At 43.4% G+C, this 26147-nt stretch overlaps 1 protein-coding gene across 1 annotated transcript; it reads right to left on the reverse strand.

Moving 5' to 3' along the window:
* Positions 1-244: 244 nt before the first annotated feature.
* LOC144141281 (juvenile hormone acid O-methyltransferase-like) lies at positions 245-18215 on the reverse strand. Its single transcript, XM_077672858.1, has 3 exons — positions 17318-18215; positions 10580-10727; positions 245-520 (listed from the first exon to the last, which is right to left on the reverse strand). The coding sequence occupies exons 1-3, from the start codon at positions 18035-18037 to the stop codon at positions 363-365; spliced, it is 1026 nt and encodes a 341-aa protein (XP_077528984.1). The 5' UTR covers positions 18038-18215; the 3' UTR covers positions 245-362.
* Positions 18216-26147: the final 7932 nt, after the last annotated feature.

The raw sequence follows: 26147 nt of genomic DNA on the forward strand, positions 1-26147 counted from the left end.
TGTGACGATTAAAATGACCATATTTACATAGAAATACAGAAATAAATAAAAAAACAAGAAACGACGAATGGTATTTCTCATCAAATATTACACCAAAATAAGAACGCAAGATCGATGCCTTAGCATATATACATAGTAGTGTACAAATAAATAAAAATTTAGAGAAACTTCTTGGTGTTTCCCAGGAAAGGATACTCCGAAGAAAATGATCCCACACCGATGCTTTAAAACAATACAACTGGTTTACTTTTATTACCGATTCATCGTTACAGATTCCGTGCTGTGTAATACGAGCTGATGACGGTGATTCTCACGTGGAATGTTGAAGCGCCATCCGCGAAAACGTCTTCCGCCTCTTATCACTATTGCTTTACGCCATGTATAACAAAGTTGTGGGCCAGAACAGGATTCTTCTTGCCTCGAGTCCACTTGAACAACTCTTCTCTAGCGTCCTTGGCAAGTTGGGCCTTCTCCTCCACGGCCAATGACTGCACTCCAGGGATAAGTGCGACCAATATTTCTGAGGTGTAAAAGACAGACGTAAAGGAACACTTTCTTTCCTACAAACCAGCCAGAAGACTAGCATTGTTAAAAATAAGAGAATCCGCATACGAAACAAACAGGTCAATTATCTTTGCCGCACCCAATCAGTGTAATGCACACGGTAATATTTACAGTTAGTGGCTTCAGAAAGTTGAACCATCGCTAAGATTTCACAAAACACTCTAGTGGAATCTGCAGTTTGTTAGAATATCTATGTGAATAATCAATTTATCTATTAAATTCTGAATAATAATGCGCGGTGGCAAGAATTTTTGCAATATTATATTACGGAAATACAGAAGTCTTCTCACGAAATCGAAGTCGTCAATCGAAAATATAGCTGAAACAAGAGTATGTGTTTTCAATAATTATTTGTTTTATTTTAGGTGCCCGAAGGTCCCGAGCGGGCTTTATAATTGCGGACGTAATTATAACACAGCAAAAGTGCAATGTTAAAAACCTATTCCCGTAAGAGAATGCATTAAAATTACAATAACTACACAGTTTTTGCAGCGATAATTGCAAAGTACAACATTACAGTTGTTATCAAATAAATACATGTATATTCTGAGCAATAAGAAAATATAATATTGTACAAGAAAAATCATCAGTTTTGAAGCCTCAAATAAATGCGAGCCAAAATCAGTATGCGAAATACAATAGAAAACGTTTTGAGTCACTGGGAACACATGAAGCGATTTCTGCGAAGCTAAAGCAATTCTAACTTCACAAGGTTCTTACTAAATATTTCCACTTGTTTATTACGGATAAAAGAATGAAATTTTAATACATTTTGTTCGAACGAAAATTTATTTGCTTTGGTAGGAATGTATGAGGTGCCGTGAGCGAACGTATAAGGCGCCGCAGAGATGTATATGTGAGTGAATGCCTAGATATTCTGCAAAGCGCATGAACGAAAGTTAACTTTCCAAATTTCGGTGTCAAATGTTAGATGGTTCATTCAACTTATGCATGGAGGATGCGCTGTTGTTTAGAGAGAAAGAGCATTAGGTAAATTCAGAGTCTTTGTTTTGAACTGATTCCATCTCGTTATAAGACCATTTTTTTGGAATGGAGGCGTTATTTGCGGATAATTTCGAGACGTGCAAATTTCTGCATTGTAGATGTGAACTTTATGTCGGATTTAGCAAGAAGAAGGCGATGCTCGAACAAACAAAACTTTTTAAACACTGTTGACAAAATGTTCTCCATATGACAAATCAAGATTAGGTCAGACGCGAATTTAATGGAGAAAACATTCTCGATTTTAAAGATATTTATTATACTCTTACACGTGTTTCAGCTTGCTATCCTAGAAAATTGCATTTACTTAATTTGTGTTTTCTTGCCATATTCGCGCCGCTCACGTAAGGCCGATCTATTAAAAACGCCCAGAAATGACACCTGCTATTATTTTTTGGTTTAATACAAAGTCTTTGGCGAATAGGCAAATTAAGGAAGAATATTCCTGGGTTGTTGACACCTGATGAAAACAGAAGATGGACTAGCATAGGTGCCTTAGTAAACCAAGAATATACATCTGGGTGCTTATGAACATATTTATTTCTACTGATTGTAAACGGCTCGTTCAAATTTTTTATGCAAGCAGTGTTGTTTTCATCGAGACCGAAGTTCCTAATCTTAATCAGTATTGCTACAAAAACGGCAAGAATAAATCAATAAAAACGGCACCGTTGCATGTCTACCATTGCGCACAAAGGGTCTTACAATACGCGAGCGCCAGCCGGGAGCGGTAGATCTGACGGCGCAAAGCACCACGCTGCGAGGATCTAAATAACTAAATGAAGACGTCTTGGTCTCGTGCCACAACCAATAGCATCCCCTTAAGTTCTACACACTTTTACTATCCGAATTCGAAATTTCCCGATGCGTTCTTAGTAGTGCAGCAGATCACAGCCAGGTGCATCTTATTAATAACTGTCACTGTGGTTTACCTCCGGCTGCCGATGAAAAACGGGAGTTCAGCTGTCTTACGCTTTCGTTACTTGAATTTGCTTGTTGCGTGTTCTTGACACTTTCTGATTCTCCCCGGTACAAATTCGTTCCTTTTAGTTGTACTGCATCACCAGCCTCCCTTGTTTGGTTTATATGGTTTACATTTAGTAGCAGCCATGAAATTGTATGAGAGCTATTAGCAGCTTTCAAGAGGTAATCGTAATAAAACGACTACCCTTCAAAATTTCCGAGGCTATGCATATTAGTGCGCATTGCTGATGTACTTATGGCACGTAACAGCGTTGTGAATACGCTGAACTCCACGGAATAGTAGCAGCGGGGGGTGTTGACAATTTTCAGATGTGAACAACTATGATTATTTCTTGGGAGCCTCTTTTGCGCGGTGCCAAAGAGGGTCCTAGGAGCGTCCCCCGTACACAGCTCGCTTATTGCGAGTGCAATTGAGGGTGATTGTACCTGTCATGTGAAATGTGGAGGTTCGTAAATAGACCAAAAAAGGGCATTTGACATTATAGTTCTTAAATGCATATTGCTTGTTGACGATGAAGCTGTTCTACTATGGGTGGGTGACTCCAACCCTGAAATGAGTATGTCCAAGTAACTTTCAGCTGGTATAGGTAATTAAACAGGCCTATAGCTTATGGGAACAGCCTTGACGCCATATTTAGAAAAGGTGGTGTGTGAGCGAATTTCCAGTCGTCCAATAAGCATCCTGGGAAGTATCATTGTTAGAGTAACAGCAAAAGCAGGTATGCTGCGTGAGGGTTAGTTGACAACTTTGCACGATTATCCTGCGCCACCGATCTTAACGCGCGGATGAGTTAACCTTACAGTTTTTGCGAAAATATATTGATGCCGATTCTACTGCTCTCACGTAAAATCCGATTGATTGTAGGGTTTAACGCGCCGACGCAACGCAGGCGATGAGGCGCGCCGTAGTGGAGGGCTCCGGATTAATTTTGACCACCTGGGGATCTTTAACGTGCGCCGAAATCTCGCACACAAGGGCGTTTTTGCTTTTCGCCTCCATCAGAAAAGCGGCCACCACGGCCGGGAATCGAACCCGCGACCTCGTGCTCAGCAGCACAACGCCTTAGCCACTGAGCCACCGCGGCGGGTCTCACGTAAAATTCATGCCACCACGTACATGGCAGAAAACTAATTTGACGCATGTGAGTGTGGCAGCGAAAACTCAATGAGGGTGACGCAAAAATTGTTTGCTCATCAGCGTCCTGCTAGAATTAAATTTGAATCGGGGAGCGTTTAAGGAAGTTGCAATTGCAGGCGCCTTGATCTTCGCAAATTCAGGCAATACACGTGGATATTTCGTTATCGGCTACTGTATGAATTATCTCAGGGAGTCAAATTCTTGAAAACGTCGGTGCAGCCTTGCCTAAAATTATGGCACTGCTTTCTTTACGCCACCCGTGCTCTCAAGCCTCCCGCACGTCGAGTGTGCGAGAAACCTGTCAGTTACCCTCTCTATCACCAAGAAAAGCACCTTGAGCATGAAGAACGTACCTTTTCGGAGCCGTTACACCGACAAAGAGGTACCAATTGGAGCCGCAGCAATATCTGCTACAGCAGGCTAACGTATTCTTATCAAGCAATGGGGGCGCAGGAATTTATTCACGCCATACTAGCGCAATACAGCTAAACCCGTTTATAGCGAAATGCAATATGCACCGCGATTTGTTCAATATATCCAATAGTTCAATATAGCGGAACCCGCCTATAACAAGCTTATTGTTACGAGTTCGCATTGCAAGGTAGCACCCCCCTCCCCCCCTCAACTCCACCATCTCCGCATGCAGAAATGAACACAGTAAAGTAGTCATTACCCATACTCAAAATAATCCATTTATTGCAATAATAAAGCTTCTTCCCGCCTTAAAGGGACCCAGAAAAGCCTTTTGTAAAAGTTACAAAAGGCATGTATTGTCGCGTAGTACCAATATAGCGATGCAATGCCGTTGGAATTATTGATCTACATTCGGTATTAGCTGCGCGAGAAGCAATTAAGTGCACTTCTTCCCCCTTGCCGATCGATTCCTCCTCCCTCTCTGCTTCTTTCAAAGCAGCTGGAAACACTGAGAATAGCCATGTGACATCGCGACGCTCGACTTCCGTTCCCCGCTAGCTACATTCCTGCGCCTAGGCACGCGTCAATCGCTGCGGACCCGCCTTTGCCTCGGGATCGAGCAGGAAGGAGGAGGAGCAGCCGGAAGCCGGCGGCAGTGACGTTGCAGGCGGACGACGATCGGCCGAATCAGGGGGGCGCCTCGCCGTTGCGTCAGCCGCGATCGCCGTTGCGTCAGCCGCGATCGCCGTTGCGTCAGCCGCGACCGGCGTTGCGTCAGCCGCGGTGGGCTCGCTGCGGCGTCGCGCTCATCGGCTGAGAAAGGGGATCTTCAAAAATTGTTTACAAATTATCCGTACAACGTATGGGGCTCACGCTTGGCTCACGAATTCTCCGTTATGGGTTCTACCACCTGAATGCATGTCATTGATACCTTCACAAAGCTTTTCTGGGTCCCTTTAACTGCCTATTTTGGAAAAAAAAGCGGTGGTTTTTTTTCACTTTCGTTTTGGCGGCTAGAACTAGCATAGCATTCCCTACACGAAACATTGTTTGCAGCAGTACGAGTCTGCGTTCTCGAAAATCGAAGAAGCATTGGCGCAGCACATCGACTGTCGAAAGAGCTTCACTATAAGCATCGGACGGCTTTCACTCGCGACATCATCGGCAACGTTGGCGAGCTCTTCCTACAGTTCACCGATGCTGCTGTCTTTGTCCGGACTCGCTGACTGGGCGGGTTCCGTCGTACGTACCACGCGTCGGAAATAGTTACGGAAAGTGTCGGCCGTCACATCGCTCCGTGCAAGGCGCAATGTCCAAGTCGCGGCACTTGCTCCGTGGTCGCGGCCAATCCACATCTCGATGGCCGCTACGAGTCCATGCATTTAGGCGGCCATTCTAGGCGCGCGGAGTTCGATATATCGGATGTGAACTTCGTTATAAGGAATATGTTTTCCATGTATTTCCGTAACTGAAATATTTTTGTTTCATATCTAGCATAATTCGCTCTATCCGGGTTCGTTATAGCCGGGTTTGACTGTATTTGGATTGGAATAAGTAGCATGTCGGGGGGGGAAGGGTGCGGAGGGGGGGCGCTGAGGGAGGTGGAGGGGTAGAATTGCTGGGGCTGCGGCTGTCCGCTTTAAATCAAATTTGTGTTCTGGGGCCGATCGTAACGCCCGCACAAATTTTACGGTTGCTCTTACAAAAAAAGGGCCAGTAAACATTGCACAATTGTGATAACTATATGACCACTGCAGTTATACTGTCTGGCGCACGGCAAGTATTGAATAGTAGGCAGTTAAAGGCGCAGGAAACCGATCATCCCCGGTTAATTAGCGTCCAATCTGTATCACGTGTGCATGCTCTTAAAGCACGGAACATATTATTTACTCCCATATTGCTAATTTTCTATCGTCGTCACACTTTTTAACCCCAACAACCGTGGTATCCGCAGAAGCCTCTCTTGCGACACTCAACTTGCTCTATTCCTTCACGACCTGCATACGAATCTTGACCGCGACATTCCAATTGACGGCCTTTTTCTAGATTTCAAGAAAGACTTTGATGAAGTCCCCCATTCTCGTTTAATATTTAAGCTCTCACGCCTCAAGGAACATCCGTCCACTTTAAACTGGATTCACTGTTTTCGACCACATCGTAACAGTTTGTTTATGCCAACTCGCACTCGTCCGCCCTGTCTCCAGTTCTCTCGAGTATCGCCTAAGGCACCGTGCCTAGGCCTCTTCCTTTTTTTTGTCTGCATCAATTGAACTTCCAGACGTTGTCTCTTTTTATCGGACGATTGTGTTGCATACCGGGCAATAGTAGATTCCTAAGACGAGACTACGCTTCAACACTGTTTTCTTGCTGTTCGAGAGTGGTGCGGGAAATTGCTGATGTCACTTAACGGCAGTAAAACATCTTTGATCTCTTTTCATCGTCGTTTTAATTATGCACCGCACTCGTATTAGCGAAACAATACTGCCGCACCCTTCTGTACGTCAGTCAAATACTTAGGCATCCAAATCAGTCACTATTTAACCTCGTCCAACTATGAGTCATGTTACTAACGCAGTAAACCCGGTTCTCGGGTATTTACGTCACTACCTTTCCTTGGCACTATCGTCTGTTAAAGTACTTGCATTCAAAATGCTCGTTATTTCCGAACTTGATTGCAGAACGAAATCTACGACCCACACCAAGCCAACCTCTATAACACCCTTAATCCGTTCAAAACCGCGTACCCAGGTTCATCCTTTTAAATTATTCGTATCACTCAAGCGTTTCAGCATTAAAATCGCGCTTTAACCACCCTCCTCGACCCTCTCGTCGACAGATTGCACGCCTGTATCTTTATAACCGGTTCTTTTATACCTTGCAACCAAACAATCAGTTCATCCCACTCCCTCCTAAAACATCGCGTCACAGCTATCGTAACGCCATTGACCCGCCATTCGCTCACACCACAACTTTTCAGCGTTCATTTTTTATTCGTGCAGCGCAAGGCTGGAACAATATTTCTGCCAACATCGGCGCTATTACTGATAGCAGTGGTTTTGGGTCTGCGATAGAAGATTTGTGTCATGACCTGTAACCCTGATATTTTACGAGAGTGCAAGGTATTTTGCCTGCCTTTTTTCCTACCCACCCGGAATTTATTGCCCCCAAAGGGCCCTTGAGGTACCACTAAATAAATAAATAAATAAATAAATAAATAAGTAAATAAATAAATAAATAAATAAATAAATAAATAAATAAATAAATAAATAAATAAATAAATAAATAAAAATAAAAATGAAATGGACCATGCTTTTGTATGTACTTACAAGAGGTGTAACAGTAGAATCTGGCTTAGTCTGTGACACTTCAGAAGATTTTATTGATTGTGTGGTTTAACGCGTTCACGCAACCCCGGCGATAAGGCGCGCCGTAGTGGAGGGCTCCAGATTATTTTGACATCCTGTGGATCTTTAACGTGCGCCGAAATCTCGCACACTCAGGCGTTTTTGCTTTTCGACTCCATCAAAAAAGTGGCCGCCACGGCCGGAAATCGAACCCGCGACCTCGTGCTCAGCTGTGCAACGCCTTAGCCACTGAGCCACCACGGCGGTTAGCACTTTCGAAGAGGGGCATTTCGGCTGGGAAGTCTTTGTAAAGGCTTTGTTAAATTCTTCGGCACACTCTTCTAGCCACAAAGCATCTCCTGTCGCATTTTCACGTATGGCACTGAGCTTTTTTCTTTGGGTTTGAAGGTCACTTTTTTTACACCTGCTAAAGTAACAATAAAGTTTCCTCACGAATTTCTCTTTCAGCCACACTGGCAATTCTTTTAAACATGTGCCAATCTTCACAATCCGTAAATCTAACACCTTTTAGGTGCGCTCGTTTTTGTTTAAAGCCATTTGACTTCCTCTGTTAACAATGGGTTCCTCGTCCTGAAGCTTGTAACTTTTCGAGAGCGCAAGCTTCTTAATAATTATCACGAAAGATGAGAAAATCTTGTTTACCCAACGAGCATCAAAGTAGTATCAATTTAGAGGTTTGAATTGTGCAGCATATTTCTCAAATTGTTGTATGTCTGCAAAGACGTAATCGGGAATTTGATTATGTGTTTATTTTGATATCACTCGGGATTGCTAAAGCGCAATGAACAGCCTAATTGTAAATTTTTCTCTTAACATGCGCCTTTGTGACCTCACGTCGATTTGTTAGGATGAGATCTATTGCGTAATAGCCCCGCGTGCGTTCACGCACGATGTATGCGAGATGAACTGACGATAACTTTGGCGTTTCAGGCAACGTTTTGGTGTTTTGGAAAAACAAGTAAAATGTTATATGCCGCCTTGCCTAGTAGAATTTTTTTTATACAATTAGTACAATACTTGGAAATTTGCATAAGGTTTTCGCACAAATTTTCTCCAAAGTTGGAGTGATTTTCAGGGAGACGGCACTGGCGCGTAAAATGGAGGGTATGGTGTGAATATTAGCATTCACCCAGACTGTTTCTAATTGTAAACGAACGTAAATTAGGTATTCGCGATAATTGTTTTTAACTTTGAGCAGTTCGGCGCCCCAGCAACGGCTTCCCCCATCCTTCGAAAAAATCTGAAAATATTGAAGAAAGAGTGCAATGTTTAGGCTTTAAAGCACGCGGGTGGTTTTTAGATACCGGCGAAAATATCTTGTAAAATTTTTTAGAAATAACGGGGGTTTCTTAGGATGCTAGGGCTGTCGTTCTACGGACAGGATAAGTTGACGTCTTATTGAACACAACATGAGTGTTCCTCCAGTGTACGTCTGCTGAGAAGCAAGTAACAAAACACAGTTAAAAAAACTACCCGTAAGCAGTATTTGTGAAACGTGTATACCAGCCCCCATCTGAGTTTAATTCTTTAATGAATAGCGAAAACTTCTACTGGTGTTCTGCTGTCTGGCTACAAGCTTTTGTTGAACGTTTCTATTATATCAACGGCCGTGGCAAAACCTACCTTCGGTTGTTTCAGAAAATATTTTGATGGCAATATCTGCGCAGAGCTCCTACTTCTCAACCAAATGGATAAAGTTCTGTTGTATTTAAAAAAACATACTGTGTTAGCTATAATTTTATCTAGAGTTCTTAGTGAGAAAGCCTTGCTTTCTTTTTAGAACAGTCGTGTTTCCAGGCTTATTTTTGCATCAGTCAAAGTGTTTTCCGTGTTCTGTTATATTCTCATTAGAGATACCAATTACTGTGCCAAACCATTGTACAACCATTGCTTGAGGCTGGGCACCCAAAGACAATGTAAGGATGAGGCGTATTTCTCATCTTGTGTAGACAAGAAAGCCCACACTCGCCATAATTTAGGCAACCGGGTTCAATTTATAGACGACTACCTTGCTTGAAAGTTTTATAAATCTTCACAACCCATCGGTGTACGTGTTCTCCACTAGTTGGAAAATTTCCGAGCAAAACACTTTGTGAGTTTTGCGAGCAACAAACTTGTCTTCACACGAAGTAGACATCAGCTATTTTACATATTTATATCCATGCGTATATTTCGATGTTCATTCTAGAGAAAACAAAACTAACGCATACAATAAAGATGCGGCCAGTTTACATGAACCCAAACCTTGAACTGAGCTTAGAGACTCCTGGAAGTAAGAAGAAATAGTCGCGATAGAGAAAGAACAGCGCCTACTTAACTACATTCTCTGCTTACTTGTGGTGGTCATTGACTGCAATTGCCCGCCCTCGTATCTTCAAACAGTAATTTCTGCTTCACTAACAGAACCGGAGAGACATGCTACACATCTTCACGCTCAGTAACGCCATTAAAGCCGCGAAACGGAAGTTTAGTTTTTCGCTATTTTTACTTTTGAACGTTCCTTCCAGGCAAATTGTAATACTGCGACACCCCACTGTAACCCCCAGCACTGAAAAGGCCGGAGAACTCATGCAGTTTGAACAGAGAAGATACAAAATAGCGCAATGTAAATGTGCTGGAGCACAGTCATCAATACCTTTTACACAGCCTTTAAAACTATTTCTCCGATGACACCATCAGAAAAAAAGAAGTACCGTAAAGTTTAGCAAGAACGCCCAACCAAACTACAGAGATATTAAGTGAAATTACGGAATGGGTGAAGCTTTGGGTCAGATGCGAATAAGTACAAAAAAGTGCACGCACCCACAAAAAAAAAAACTGCAGCTATATCAAGTAAAAGGCAAGATCGGTGGTGTTTCTTTTGTTTTTGTTTAAAATCGGGGCACCGGCCCCGTTGGTTGGCACAGGATGTTTTCGCGGATGGAGCACCCCGGGCTTTTGAAGGCGTCAAAGATAGTGCAATTTGAGGAGGCGGCCGATCGTTGGGATCTTTTAGTTACTTGAATATTTCACCCCTAAGTGGGAGTGGGTGATGTTTCAGGAAAGGACATTACCTTAACACTTTACGACATATGGGCCTGAACTGAACATTTTTTGGACTTGCGGTACTTGCCTTCGTATTCCTTGGCATCATAGGCTTGGTAAGTCAATTCGCATGTCCTCAGCTCAAGCCCCGCACTTGCCGCCAAACGTCGAGCATAGCAGAGCCGCTCGGAAGTGCTATGCATGTCTTGTGTCGGTGGAATCATGCTCTCCCAAAGCTGAAACAAAGAGCAATAAATAAAGTTTACTTTTGTCACCCGCCACGTTTTCTCTGTTGGTAACGCGTTGTGCTGCTGAGCGCGATGACGTGGGTTCGTTTCCCGCCACGGCGATCGCTTTTCTGATGAAGGCGAAAAGCGAAAACGCCCGTGTGTGCGATATTTCGGCGCCCGTTCAAGATGTCTAGCTCGTCGAAATTATTCGGAAGCCCTCCACTACGGCGCACCTCAACACGTGCTTCGCGTCGGCGCGTTAAACCATACAATTATTAACGTTTATTTTTGTCAACAGTGCTAGCTAAAGCCCTCTACGTTTCCCCGTCCCAAGATCTATCCGGTCACTCGGGATAAGTATTGTACGGCGGATTTCGAAATATTTTACTGGTACGGAGATCAACGCAGGGCAGCGAAACGTAGGAAGCTGTCACGTACCCTTGTTGTCGCTACTAAAATAGGGACTCTGAATTTATTTATTTATTTATTTATTCACAATACCCCTCAAGGCCCCCGTGAGGTGGTATTACATAGGGGGGTTACATAGCACACGTGTTGTATAAGCGCAGTAAAGCGGAAAAAATAAACAAAAAGGAGCAGGGATGTTCACACTGCTATAAATGATAAAAAAAAACAAGTTATGTTACAACTGTTAAGGAGAGAATACTTTTACAGCTGTTTGGAACGACCGTAACAAATTCACACGGCAACGGTCCAAGTGAATGGTTTTCAGGCCAATTATATAGCCTGAGGAAAGCGGTTGCAAATAAATCTTAAAAACTTTATTTAGAAAAATGAACTTGTGGCCATCTTTTCAAATTCTGGCATGCTCCAAAGACGCAGTTCATTCACTGTTCAAGTGTCGACAGCGTGTCAGAAGCCATAGGCGCTGTCTTGGTCTTGTACTTATCCTGCGGTAACATTAGGTGCGACGCTTGCTTTGGGACAAACAGTGAATTACTGCGAGGACATTGCCATTTTTAGTGTTAGAGCAGCGTTGTCGCACATCTGCAGCTAATTAGCGTCGAACTCGTTTAGAAAGTTTCAATGGTATTAAGAAAACGCCAAAGGACTTAAGAAAATACTACAGATTGAGAGAGTTTCCTCAGGTCTACCAAAAAAAACGAGTACTGAAAAAAGATTATTGCTTTGGCGGGTAACTAAAATGGTTTAAAATGTCATGCGAATATTGTCGCGTTCTTACATAATCAATTGCTCATCTTCGTTCACATTTCAGATTTAGTGTTTTCTATAAACGTTTCGCTCTTTGGGTCAACTCCGGAGACGCTTCTAAAGGTATAGTTAACGCCCAAAATTAAAATGGCACTCTTCTGAACAAATATTTATAAACTTCACCCCTTCCATTTGTTGTGATTTACTCTAAAGTGGCTACTGTACTCATGTTTTGATAGGGTTGAAAGGAGTACGACTAGCAGGCACCTCAATATGCCTTTGACGTGTTCTAGCCCGACAAACATAATGATGCGAATAAAAAGCCCAGAAGGCTTCGTTAAATGTTTTTTTAGCAGTACCTAGGACTTTTATATTTAAAATAATATTTCGAACCATACTATGCTTGTTTATATACGTGCACAAGAATATTTTCAAATGGTTGCTGAGAGCTGTTTAAAAGTAATGCACCGAGAAAATAAACAAAAGGTTAAATTTACATCCGGACATCCAACGCAATGCGAATGATTCTTGTGCGTGGGAGGTGTATGGCGCGTCAAGCGGGCGTGTTCGCTTTTGCATAAGGAGGGTTGTGGTTTTTGTAATATTAACAGCTGGTTTGCTGTGTTGCCTTATTTTTCAGAGCATTAGCGTTAGAAGATGCCGAATGACGAGAGTGCGGCGCGCCTATTTGTTTTAAAGCTGCTCTTTTTTAGGGACGAAGCACCCTAGGACCTCGCTTTCCCCTGGGCTTGGCGTCCGTATACACAGGATTGCGCATGCTCGATAAGCATTGGATTGGGTTGATTGGGGCTTGACTTGAATTGGATTGGATTGGAAATGATTTAAATGAATTCGATTGGATTGGAATAACTTGAATTGTATCCGATTGGATTGGATTTGAATTGTATACACTGCACACAAGCCTTGTCACTCACTAACATGCCGAGTGGGCAATGCCAAGGGTGATTTATGGTAGGAACGATCCCCAAGGCTTCGCCTACTCGTCATGAGCCCCTTCATGGAGACTCGTGAAATTTTTACTAACCTAGGCATCTTCATTGTAAGTCTTTCAATCTGGGTACCTCTATGTAACGTTACGGATTTTGGCGTTATGTTTTTTCTTGTTATCCCACCGGTTTTTGGAAAATTAGTCACCGCGCGCGGCGTGAGACAGCCTTCGTTTTCCAGTTTGCCGTTATGACATCTTTTTAAGGCGTTGTTTTAACTAAATGCCGAAATTTCTTTCTTTAAAGCAATAAAAACCGCTTCATAGTTTTTTTTCAATTTTCCCTTCACAGCAGTAAAGTTTTTCTTCAATCTCCTCCCCGAAAGGTAGATCCGCTGGTACCGCCGTCAGCCGATGAGGACCAGACGAGATGTTCACTGGTGCGGCCGCGGATTTTCTAAGCCGCCGGAGGCGGCCGTCGAGGAGTCGGTGGGTTCGGTTGTTGCTGGTCTCCGGCATCCATGAGACCAAGGCTTGGGTACCGTATAACCTGGAGTTTATCGGCAGTACTATTTACAAGCGAAATTTACAATATATACAAAACATGTGGTAACTCGCTGCAACTGTCGGTGCAGCCGAAGGTACAGAGTACCTACAAACGAAAATGGACCCAAGTGGTGGATCTCAGAAGGGCACTCGGCTTAGCCGATGGCGCGAAGCGCCTGCAAGAAGTAAAATCCTACTCCGGTAATGGGGTTCGTAGCATTTGTAGAATTTGGGCAGCGCCCCTGCTGGTGTGAGAGTTCACATCATGTCAGACGGATATCAGGGCTCACATTAGGGTGACATCAGCTCTCAAGCCCCGATTGGTTCACAACAAACAAATAAACCTCACGCACAAAAAGGACCAACCAATTATAAACTTGTCCCCCCAACCTGGGGCCACATGACCCTATACTTTCTCTTATGCAACTCCTAGTGTTATTGCAACCGCCAAGCAAAGGCAAGGCATCGTCTACCCAAATTCACTTACCGCGAGGATTAGTCACAAATACGTTAAGCGGGAGGCATCAGCTCGGAAGCCAAGCCGAACGGTTTAAAGCTATCTTGGCTAGCATCATGCAGTGTCTGCGCCTTACCGCCACTCCTTTGACTACGCGCGCTTGCCGGAACATTGAGGGAGTCGAGGCTAAACCCCTCCCCAGACTAAAGAACGCCCGCCGCCGGACCCGCGGGAAGAGCTGCCCTAAGCTCAGGAAACCATTCTCGGGACGAATGACCCATAAACGAATTGCACGGCTTCGCAAACCATCGTAGCCTACGCAACGCACCTTTTTCACAGTAAGAGACGGCATCCTTTCGTTTTCCGTCAGCTCGTCAGCCTCCACGACGACCGAGCCACTCCCCAATGTCGGCAAGCCATAATAGCGGCGTGTGCGCTGTCCGAGCGAACCCCGTGCGAACACTGTGCACCCATCCGTTTTCACTGAGATCTCCCGTTCGAGCGTACCGAATACCAGCGCAACAAAGGTACCCGGGCTAAGCCCCTCCGTCTCTTGGCACACAAAAGGAAGGAACGCAAAGCATGCATTAGGCGGCCCTTCTGGATAAATGATAACGCTATGAACAAACCACAATGGTGTGTTCAAAGCGCATTTTTAGAAATTGAAGTTCTCACTGACACTTTCCCGTGGCTGCTCTTTAACTGGGTATGCAGCATTCAAAGCATGCGCTATTCGCTGTATAAAAAAGGGCTATTTACAAGGTTTTGTAAATTCTATCCTTCATGGAACTAACCCAATAAATGGACCTGCAGGTGCCTACTATTTCATTTCCTACATTTTAACCAAGACTTCTACATCATCTTACCTATCAACAAAACACATCTTCCTAAATATACATGCAGTGTTCATTCTTCGTACATCATTGCTTTTGCATGATACAAAACGCCGACGAAACCCAATAACAGAAATAATAACCGAACAACAAGAGAAAAAACATTAGTAGTGGCTTAGCTCTGCTATGCCAGTATCTACGTAGCGTGAGCTAAGGTTCAGCAATCCAGTCCAATCCGGTCCACTCCAGTCCAGTGTAATCCAGTCCAGTCCAGTCCTGTTCAGTCACAGCTCCTTGCGCATGCTCAGCACGGCTCTTCACGAGCCACGTGAAACGGCTACCAAGCGGCTCCGTCGCAGCGCCATACTTGGCTGCTGCGCGATTGAGGCGCACTCTTGGGCACGCGCCGGCGCAAGTGCGTCTGCTGCGGCTATGACGCAACACAATCCAAAACAATCCACTTTAATTCAATCCAATCCAATTCAATCCAATGCAATCCAATCCTAGCCAAGCCAAGCCAAGCCAATTCGACCGAATCCAATCGAGCCGAATCCAATGCCCCTCGCGCTTGCGCAGACCGGACCTGCACAGCGCACTTGAAACTGCTCAACCTCGGCCAGTGTAGCTTACGGTACAAAAAGATCTTCAGGGTATAAGGCCTTGTGCGCGTACTGGCCAGCACGAAGTCGCCTTTGTAATGTCTCTTATAGATGACGTAGAGGCGCTCTTTCTTCTTATGTGCGAATAGTGCCTAGCTTTGGTAAGCACGTATCTAATGCTACCGAGAAGTTTTATTTCTTACGAGTATGCGGATTAGCAACACCTGCTATGCTTGCGTTACAAGATCCCATAGTAGAGCCCCATTAGAAAAAAAATAACGTAGCTGAGGAGGTCAGTAACCATGAACTCGGTTACATTTGCGGAAATATTATTATGTAGCCTGTGCGACATAGTGCGTTTTTTTTAGTTCTAGGTTGACTTAAAAAACTCCTCCTATCTCAATCAAGGCCCCACTCCTTTGATCGAATGTTTGAGAAATTGTATATGTTAAACAATATTTTTGTTCCATTTTAAAATTCAGGGACGAGCCAAAATCACTTGTAGGGAAAGGCGATGGTGTTTTACAGTTTTGGTCTTTTTAAAATCCGCTTAGTTCATTCACATAATTGTCAAAACTTATACTTCAGGAGTGTTTCTGTCTGTCTTTGCACCTCTGTGATAAATTCAGCTGTGTTGTTTCTTTTTGTGCATTCAGTCAACGGCGGGGATGTATGGAACTTGCTGCAAATGGGAAGGCAGAAGCCTTTTAGGATAACCTATAGATTTACTGTAGTTTTCTGTAAAACTTCGAGGCGGTGCTTGTTAACACTTCGCCAGCCCTCTAGAAAGCACTAACCGATAAAAAAATAGGAAGAGCTCACATTTTGACGATGGAGGCACAGATTCACACATCGCAAGTGCTTTGTTCATATGTTCTCCGTTTTTACCTTTGCCCTCCGATTCTCGTTCCGCGCTTGCTATCGCCAAGTTCATCCGTTTCACCCCAGCCAGTCCCTTCACCTTCCATGGCAGCTCGTATTCTAAACATGGCACCGGCATACCTTCTTTTTGCGCGGCAGTTTTTTTTTCCTGCAGACGTTCCCCTGCTAACTCCGGCATTTTTATCTCGGCTTTTCAGTAACTCACCATACGCTCGCTAGCACGCACAAATCTCATAGTTTCGCTGATGAAGACGGATGATTGCCATAAATGGAGCTCCTCAATTTTGGCGCAGTGTTAGGATATGTTTTGTTACTGTTAGAATTTCAAGGCAAATGCAAGTAGCACCGTGTCAGTGCGAGGCGATGATAGGCCTATTCGAAGCCACGCAGTATTGTATTAGTATCTGCACTCAGCAGCATACGGGGATTACAATTAATTACCGGTACAACAAGCCTCTCACGCGATAGTTTCCATAAAATTAACACTTACCTTAGGCCGCAAACAGAAGAGTTACCGTAAATAACAGTCGAAAGTGCACAATTAGTGCTTAGGAGAGGAATCAGAAAACAGCCTCAATGATTTCTCAATAAAATTTTGAAATATGGAACCTGAGTAGGCGGAAGTACGTGATTCGGATATCCGGAAGACAATTTGAACAAGTAAGGAATGCAAAGTTTACTGACATCAGTACAATTATTGCAATACACAAGGGGGTTACGTCAACCACAAGCATTGCTAGAAGTCGATGTGCGTGAACACAGAGCGGCATAATAGCTTCGAGTACGTGGTGATAATTGCTGTCGTGAAGCTCTCATAAAATGGTTGGCTAAACATTTATATGGCCTTGTTTTAGGTATTATATCTTATCTATCAAGTACTTAAACAATTGATCCCTTCTATATATGGAGCACAAGAATGCAGTCATCTTTGGCGACAACAGTGTTATCTGAGGTTATTTAAATATTTTTTTTTTCAAACCTCGTGCGTGTTGACAAAGAGCAATATTGGTGATACAAAAGACTGTGTGGTTGTGTAGATAGTGTGGTCATTGTAGTGAGAATGGTTTTGATAGAAGCTTCCTGCATAACCGGTTACCACTGGGAAGGCATCACAAAAGAGATACAAAAAACTTCAGTTCCTCCGCACAAAATCTTCTCACCTCTGAAAATCGTGCCCAAGAGTGTTTCCTTGCCAGGTTTCTCCACACTTCAGGCGTGACGTACCAGGCGGGGTAAAAAAGCAAGCAGTGGCCTCCAGGCTGCAACAACTTAGCCATGTTCTTCCACGCAGTCATCTGATCTTTGACGCGGTTCAAGCTCCAAAATGCGTAGACCCTCTCAAACAGTCCGAACTTTTTGTGAAACTCAGAGACGTCTTTCGTGATGTCGAGCTTTTCGTAGACGATCTTCGCGTCAGCGTTATGCCTTTGCGCATGGGAGACCATATTTTCGCACATATCGATGGCAACCATCCTTTCTGCGTCTGCAGGCAGGCTGGGAAGGAGCAGTCCTTTGGTCAATCCGCCACATCCAGAACCTACATCTAGAAACTGCCGGCGTTTTGTTGTTGGGGCAACTTCAAAAGTCGTGGCGAAGAACTTGAGAAGTATAGATACCGACCTAAATACCTCTTGGAGATTGCTTGAATAAGCATCCGCATCGTACTTCGTTTGAACCTTAAGATTGTTCAGTGATTCAAGGTTCCTCCTGCACTCCATTTTTTGACGGAATACTACTACTTTCAGGTTGCAAAAGCTGCTTCCTCTGAGGCAAAAGAAAAACAGATTGAAGCTGCTGTGGCAGCGCAAAACAATCCTAAAGCACCGGTGAACAAATCTTGCTTGCGTCAAGGTGACTAGAGGTGGACAGGGGGAGGGCATCAAATAGAAAAAACCTGGCAGCTTTTAGTTTAGTTTATCTTTGAAATATCCGATGCCTACGCGTTTACCCGGCAATGATGGCTTTAGGAATATTACCAGTCTGTTACCTGAGCCCTCACGACAGGTACTTCCGTTACACTCGAACCATCTACTCTAGCTGTGAACCGTACACAACCTTTAGTTGTGTCGACGTCAAGGAAAATGGTGCATTTGCGTGACGGCATCGTGCTCTGGTGATGGAAGGATAAAGCATTCGCGTATCTGCGATAACGACGAAGAAAAATACCGGAACTTTCTACGCGGCTGATAATACCAGGCTCGAGCGTTGCTGGACTTCGCTAACAATAAACGCTGCATTGGACCGCTTTACAGCTGCCATAAACGACAGAAAACTTATTGGTCTGATAGCCATACTCCCGACGAAGGTATCTCTATTAGCCTCCTAAAACGTACGTCACGTCGGGCCTGTTTACTGCTGTCATACTGATGATAACGAGGTTTAAAAAGTACAGCCGTCCCCATAAAACATTTATTGAGATAACTTTAGCCCGTGTTTTTTTATATTTCTGTCCCAGTTTTTCACCACTAAAATGATGAAAGCCTTTTGAAACACCGTCGCCTTTGCGAGGAATGTTTTTTATAAGTGTACAAACGGCATTGTTGATGCATACGATGCCTACAGCTTCGCTTCCGCGCCTGAAACAAAACAAAAAAATTACTGAAAGTAAATAAAACTGTCAAAATAAGGGAAGTTCTCAAGGTTCATCATAGAAACCCCCCTTATTCTGTGTTGCACGATAGGTGGCTGAATAGTAGCGTCGTAGTAAGCTACATCTATATAACTGTTGCTGATCCACCCTTATCATGTAGCTATTTAAATGGCGGAAGTAGTATTTGCGTCTGAGGAATGCTCAAATCTGGGAATTTAAAATCTGCACTTGGTATGCCTCATTGAGTTTGTAGTAAACCAATTTGTGAGCACGAACGCTGCGTTCAACCTCAAAAAAAAAACTCTACTACTTTATTTACAATTTTGGCAGTTAATTTCACATAACAGAAATCTGTCATTTGTGACTCACAAATGTTTTTTTTTTTTGTGCAGAGAAAGAGGCCTGAAGCGTACATATCACTTTGCTTCCACAATCACGTGTTCTTTGTACGGGTGAAAATGTACCTCCCTGAAATGAATTATGAATACATTTAGAACGACCGAAGCAGATATCGCTACAAATATAAAATTTAAATTACACTGATATGAGCTCCAGAGAAGAAAGCAGATGAAGTAGGATGGAGACGAGGCCGATCACCCGCTAATGGGTATGCACCTTGAGGAAAAACAAAACCTCGATTAAGGGTACGAAGAGGAAGAACGTGACAAAGCTCCTTGGCGGACGAACTTTCGGGGTGCGAATGCATAGAGCAGTGAAAACACACAATGAGCAAGCCCCTGCAACCGCGCCGGGACATCGCCAGATACCTCCTGGTCACCGTACGGATCCGCTACATAACCACGCAACAACACCGGGATCCCTCTCCTGCCGTTCTTGTTGTACCTGGTGGCTTCGCCTTCCGTTTGGGTCAGCGTAGGACCATCCGGCTACTCCCGATCGAGTCACGACGGACTAAATATGTGTGACTGTTCTGTTTTTCTTCACGCTTGTGCCCCTTCTCACAAATCGCCACCAAACTGCGGCAGTGAAGGTCGTTATCACGCTTACCTCTCCCCTAGTGTTTGGTTCTTTTATTTTTCAATTTTCTTCTTTTTTCTATCGCGTTCTGCGCATCCGCGTTTTCCCGCTAAGGGCAATATAATGCGTCAACCTTTCAACTTTTTATTCTGACTCGGTCGTTATTGATATTGCTTGCACGGCTTGTGGTTCACACCCCTGAAGCCTGACATCATCACATACACACAAATTTCGCATCCTTGCATTGGTGCTCTGCGGAAATGCTGCAAGTATTATAACGTACTGAACATTCCACCATCCAAGGAAGAATAATGTTACCCAGAATGCCATTCCTAATGCGGAAAGATGCAAGTGTCGGGGAGAAATAAAGACTGTCTTTCTCAGATAAATGTAATGACGGATGTCAACACCCCTCTTTGTTATGGATAACCTTTTATGACATGACAAGCATACACCGTGAAATAGTTCGGATAGAAAAACTAATATTCATGACTTTTAAATTATGGTATAACAGTAGGGAATAAAATGTGCTCGCCACAAAACATTTTTTTGTGTTTTTTTTTCAAATATGCACCCGTGGTCCTCATTTAATCATGTATGTGTTGGCCCTTTCTAAATTGACTTTTTTAAGCATATATGACCAGCGGTATGCATTCGTTAGTGTAACTTGTATTATTGGCTCACTTAACGGGTAATAAATACAGGATCCATTTGCAAAATCTGCGCTTTAATTGCCCTACGTCATATCGTAATATTAGATTCACAAAAACCATCTTCAAAAAAACCGCAATTTTTGGACCTAATAGCTAACTCTGACTGCTCGCCTATAATGTGAATTAAGGATTCCAAAGTAGCGTACATCATGTTATCATCCACTATTAACACACGTTTATCCTCCTCTACATCAGTCGCATCATGCCGAAAGAAATATTTCTTGGTTAAGTCAATCTCTGCTAAACAGCATGCACAGGAAAGATAACCTGTACAGAAAAACAAATAAACAGCCATTTAATGTAACCCTTGAACCTCGCTACAAAAAATACTGCTACGTGCTTGGCGTACTGTTGAAAAAAGCCAAAAGGGAGTACTCAGAAAAACAGATAACAAAAACTGGCAATAATATTGGGAAGCAACGGCGCCTATAAAATTCTTTCTTGAATATTAACACATATAAACGCGGTATTACTGAAATACGTTACAATAAATATAACTTTACTAGCCCTGCCGAGAATGCAAATGCCTTCAACAGATTCTTTTGTGCTCATCCTAATCTATCCACCACCCGTCGCCTTGATAACAATCGACACGTTTGACAGTCTCTATCTTCCCTACTCCACCAAGCGAAGTGTGCAACAAAATCCTAAATACCAAAAACACTAGTCACGGTATCGATAATATTTCATCGTTTCACATCAAAGAAATACTTGCCTACATATTCGATACTTTTGCGCGCATTATGAAGTTAGTTTTCAAGAACGGAGTCTTTCAAAAAAAAAAATTAAAAGGAGTAAAATTGCTCCGGTTTTTAAAAAAAGCAATAAGACAATAATACCAACTACCGACCGATATCCATTCTGCCTTTTTTCGTTAAATTTCTAGAAAAAATAGAAAATTGTCTTTCCAATTACCTTCAAACAATTAACCAACGATCCCGCGACAGTTTGGTTTCCGACCGGGATTCAACTAACCTTGCTTTAATTGCCCTAACAGACATGACAAAATCCAAAATTGACGAGGGGAAATTTGTTGGGTCGGTATTTATTAATTTCACTAAAGCATTTGATACCATTGACCATCACATCCTATTTCAAAAATTAACATTTCATGGGAACTGGACCTTCATTACAGAGACTGCGCAGTTACGTACTTGATCGGGAAGAGACAGTTAGTATATCGGGAGTGCTTTCATCTACAACAGTTAATATCATTAGCGTTCCACAAGGATCTATTCTAGGGCCAATTTTATTTCTCTTTATTATAAAGATATCCTCAACTGTTTATCATCCATCAATAACTGCCTCCTATATGCTGATGACACCACTGTTTTTGCTTCTCATGTTAACCTAGTTATACAAACCTCACACTTCAATAATGACCTCAAGAATATCATCGACTGGTGCAAAAAAAAACAAATATTGCATTAATCCACAGAAAATGCAATATATGTTATTCAGCTCCCCTAACAGAGTGCGGTGCACCCTTTCTCTGGTTTACGTTACACACATGCTACCTACCCATTACGACACTGCATCTTTCTAGGTGTTGAATTAGACCCTTTCCTCAAATTCACTTTTCACATTAACTCGCTAAAAGACACAACACTGCATATGGAATCAGGGTCCTAATAAAATCCCGCCATTACTTTTCGCCACAAACTTTCATCACGCTGTACTACGCCTTCATCCACAGTCACTTCAATTACAGTATGGTGTCTTGGGGATTAACTTTCCGCTCTCATGTAACTCCGCTGCAGCATCTACAAAATCAAGCTGTCGGAATAATCACCCGCAGTTGCTCAATGCTCACTTTGCACTACTTTTCTTGCAGCTAAATCTTTTGCACATAGACGAACTCATCAAGTACAACTTTGGAACCAACACATATAATTTAAATAAAAATCCTATTTTCTTACGTGTGATTGGCATCGATCATTTGCCTTAACCAAATGTTACGCAGGTTTTACAACAGAATAAATTTTGCTGCCAAAAGCTCGTACAAATTACGGCTTACAAACTGTGTGATTCACTATCATAAATTTCTGAACACTTTTCCGCTCACGGTAAAAACTGCGCTATCTCTAACACGTTTCAAAGCATTACTGCGATGATACTTATATGAAAAAGCATACGCCACTTACCTTCCTGTCGATTAGATTTTGACACTGAGATTTTGAAGTGTTAGAATCCTGAACATTCATTTACATCAGTGTATGCAGTATGTTTTGTATTGAAATGCTTTCCCATTTTATTCCTTATGTTTTGCCGTTTTTATGTGAAATAAATGAAACTTTACCGTTAACAATTGTATAAAATATTTTACTGTTACTTTCTCTGTTATTTTTTTTTGTAAAATTTCTGTTGTATTACTTCGCTGCGTTGTGAGAATAACACTGTTCAGGGCTTTCGATAGTGCTGAGAATTTTTTTTCTTTTATACTCGTTAACTAACAAGCGGTCTCATTACAGTGCTAAACTAGTGGAAGCCTTTCTGCAAAATATTTTTTCAGACATTGTATATTTTGTTACGAATAATATTCGGAAACTGAAACTGAAACTGAAGAGAACTACAAGACGCTGTACTCGACTTGTTCGTTTACAAATTGTATTATGTGTACGCAAGATACCAAACACTATGCTTCAAAAATCTTAAACCAGCCATCAATCGTTTCCAGTCAATACCTTGAAGGTTAAAATTCCCAATCAGGAAAATTCCGCTATTCATATATTTTTACATGTACTCCTGAAATCTAGTTAGATATTCAGAGGGGGGGGATCAGAAGGCCTGTAAAACGCGAAAAGAACAAACGAGTATCCCTAACACGAAACTTTATGCACAAGCATTGAAGTTTTAATGCCAGGCAACAAAATCACCTGTACGTTGCTCTTTAGAAGAACGGCTATCCCCCCTACCCAGAAAGCGCTGACTTTAGGTATTATCTGATACGACTTAGGGAAGACACTATGATCTGTTATTTGGTTTCGATCCAGGGTTCTGTCACTACGGCAACGGGCGGTTCATTTTAAAGCAATATTATTTCAAGCTCGTCACTTTAATGTTTTAGACTACGAGCGTCGGGTTTAGAGGGCGCAGCTGCTTTTCTTTGGTTGGGTTCGCATTGCTGTTAGGGGTGTTTCTGGGGTTTATGGTTGATTGACCTTGTGAGAATATCTTCGTTCACAATGCGTGGTTTAGTGCCTGTGCTTGTGCATCGTCGCGGGACCATTTGGCTTTCGATCGTCGTTTTTTCTTCGGAGTATGCATTCAGCTTTTTTGGTATCCCAAGTGTAAACTTTGCTATTTATGGATAATTTGTCGATATTTTTGTTTTACCGGAAGAAAAATAATTTGTCTTCCTACGGTGTTTTTAGGGTGGGAAATTGCCTTTGCTGCTTTTTACATGTTGAAACAGTTTTTATTACCACTTCTGCATATATGCGACCACCTCGTAACTGTCTGTTTCAGACGTGCATGTCTAGCGCGTGCCAGAAGCAGTCATCTTGCTGAAGCAGTTGTCAAGGGTTTTGTCTTGCTGCTGTTTTCGGAAAATGTCTCTGCTTGAAACATCCGTGATCGGGATGGGGCCCGTTACAGCAGAGACTTCTTGTGGAACTCCGGATGGTTCGCTTTCCGCTGTCACGTGACGGGTTACGCGCTCGCGCGTCTTCTCAGACACTGTCGGATCCGGTAGTTGTGGCTGCCATGCCAGGTTAGGATCGTTGGGCTCCCTAGCACCTGGCATGTTTCCCAGTATGACCTCATATAAGGGATCGGCCATGCACTTTGCCAGGACATGACCCGTGAAATACGGCGTGTCCGCTTAAATGTATGCCTCCTCAAGGCGCCGCGTGGTGTTGTCTACGAATAGGACTGTCGACGCCTGGCCTGTGAGGCAACTGTCTGGAATAAGTTCCCTACGCACGATGACGGTGTTGCTGCCGGTGTCTCGTAGAACGGAAACCAACCGCCCGTAGACCTGGCCGGTGGCCACAGGCATGCTGCTTGCCAGGCTTCCTTTTTGGAGCTCGCATTCTTCACCCCCTGAATGTGTGGGGGCCAGTTTGCCTTTGCCTTTGCAGCCGGTGTCCGTATTCACTCCTCCGCAACGGCGTTTTGCAAAAGTGCAAACGGAGACCTGTTTGTTATTTGGCGGTTTGGACCGGCAGCTGTGCGTCTTCTGCGCCCGTTTTCCGCAGTTTTCACAGCGGGCAGCCCGGGCTGCTATCCTGCAGTCAGTAGCACATTGTCCGGTTTTGCCACAGATGAAACATGTGAGGCCTCTCTTGGTAGGGGTGTCAACATGGGGCTCTTTCCTTTCGTCCCAGAACTTGCCCAGGTTCGCGACCCTCTGAGCTTCAAGGAAGCGGTCACATGCTTCGGCGATCTCTTTTGTGGACTTGCATTCCCTCTCCTTGATGAAGATTGCCAGCTGGGAGGAGCAGCACCGTAGAAATTGTTCAGCGATCATCTTGTCGCGTACTGCCTCGTATGTCTTGGGCACCCCAGACGTCTCCAACCACCGGTCGAAATATCCAGAGAGGCGGGAAACAAGCTGGGTTCCGGTTTCTCCGTCCTCAGCTTTGGCCAGGCGGAACTTGTCGTTATACCCTTGAGGTGTAAAATGTAACCGCTGAAGGAGAGCCAGCTTGACCTTGTGGTAGTCCAGCGAATCTTCTGGCATCATGCTTCCTATCACGGAGAGGGCGTCACCGGTGAGGCAGGTGCTGAGTCCTACGGCCCATTTGTCCTCCGGCCATTTTTGCGCGCGATGGCCCCGTAGCCCTGGCAAGAGCTGTCGACGTCCCGGCGCGGTAGCACGGGCACCGTTAATGGGTTTCTTCGCGATTCCAAGCGCGACCCCGAGCTAGAGCCGATGTCGCCGTTCCGTCCCCCTTCTGGCACTCGCGCTGCCTTCTCCTCATCAGCGCGCATGACATCGTGGCACATACCCGCGCACGGGGGATTGACTTGGCATCTCGTCACAAGCACCTACAGATGTGCAGTATTCTCCGCCCCGAGACCCAAGGAAGAATATCTTGTGAGTATTCTCTCTGTAACGACTGATAGGAAGCATTGTGATGCGGACTAGAAATTAACAAGCTGATTTTTAAAAAGAAGACTTAGAGGGAAAGGCAAGAATATATCTCTTCGCAATTGCCGCTTTATGGAGCCGTGTATCTGTGTGTGTATGCGAAATTCCATTTCTCATCTATTACTTTCGCTACGTGTCGATCAATACAAACGCACTCACAAAAAACTGATTTTTCTCAATTATAAATGAAAAATATGTACACTTTCTCATCAAAATGAATTCCGCCTTTTCAATTTTTTTTCGTTTATCTTCGGTAAAAATAAACGTTCACATTTCTGTATGTAGACATCAGCCTTCAGTGGTTTTGCGAACTTTTGTTACGAAGAACCAATAATTGGGCTACGAAGAACCAATAATGGTTACTTTCGACTTTTTCCATGATAGGGCAGGGCACTCTATTATAACGTGTTTGGGCTCGGACTACAAAAATTACCATTCTTCACAGGAATTTATAAAATAAGAACCAACAAAACCTCGGAAACAGAGTTGGTCATTTGGCTATCACGATGAGGCTCAGACTCGTGGCAGAAATATTTTTCTTCGAGGCATAATGTGGGCAAGTTAGAGTGACAAAAACTGTTGTTCAGGTACTAACATACGTTTTTTGAATACAA

This window comes from Haemaphysalis longicornis, unplaced genomic scaffold, assembly GCF_048455015.1.
Source record: "Haemaphysalis longicornis isolate Haplotype H1 unplaced genomic scaffold, Haemaphysalis longicornis Haplotype H1 scaffold_6, whole genome shotgun sequence".
NCBI classification, from domain to species: Eukaryota; Metazoa; Arthropoda; class Arachnida; order Ixodida; family Ixodidae; genus Haemaphysalis; species Haemaphysalis longicornis.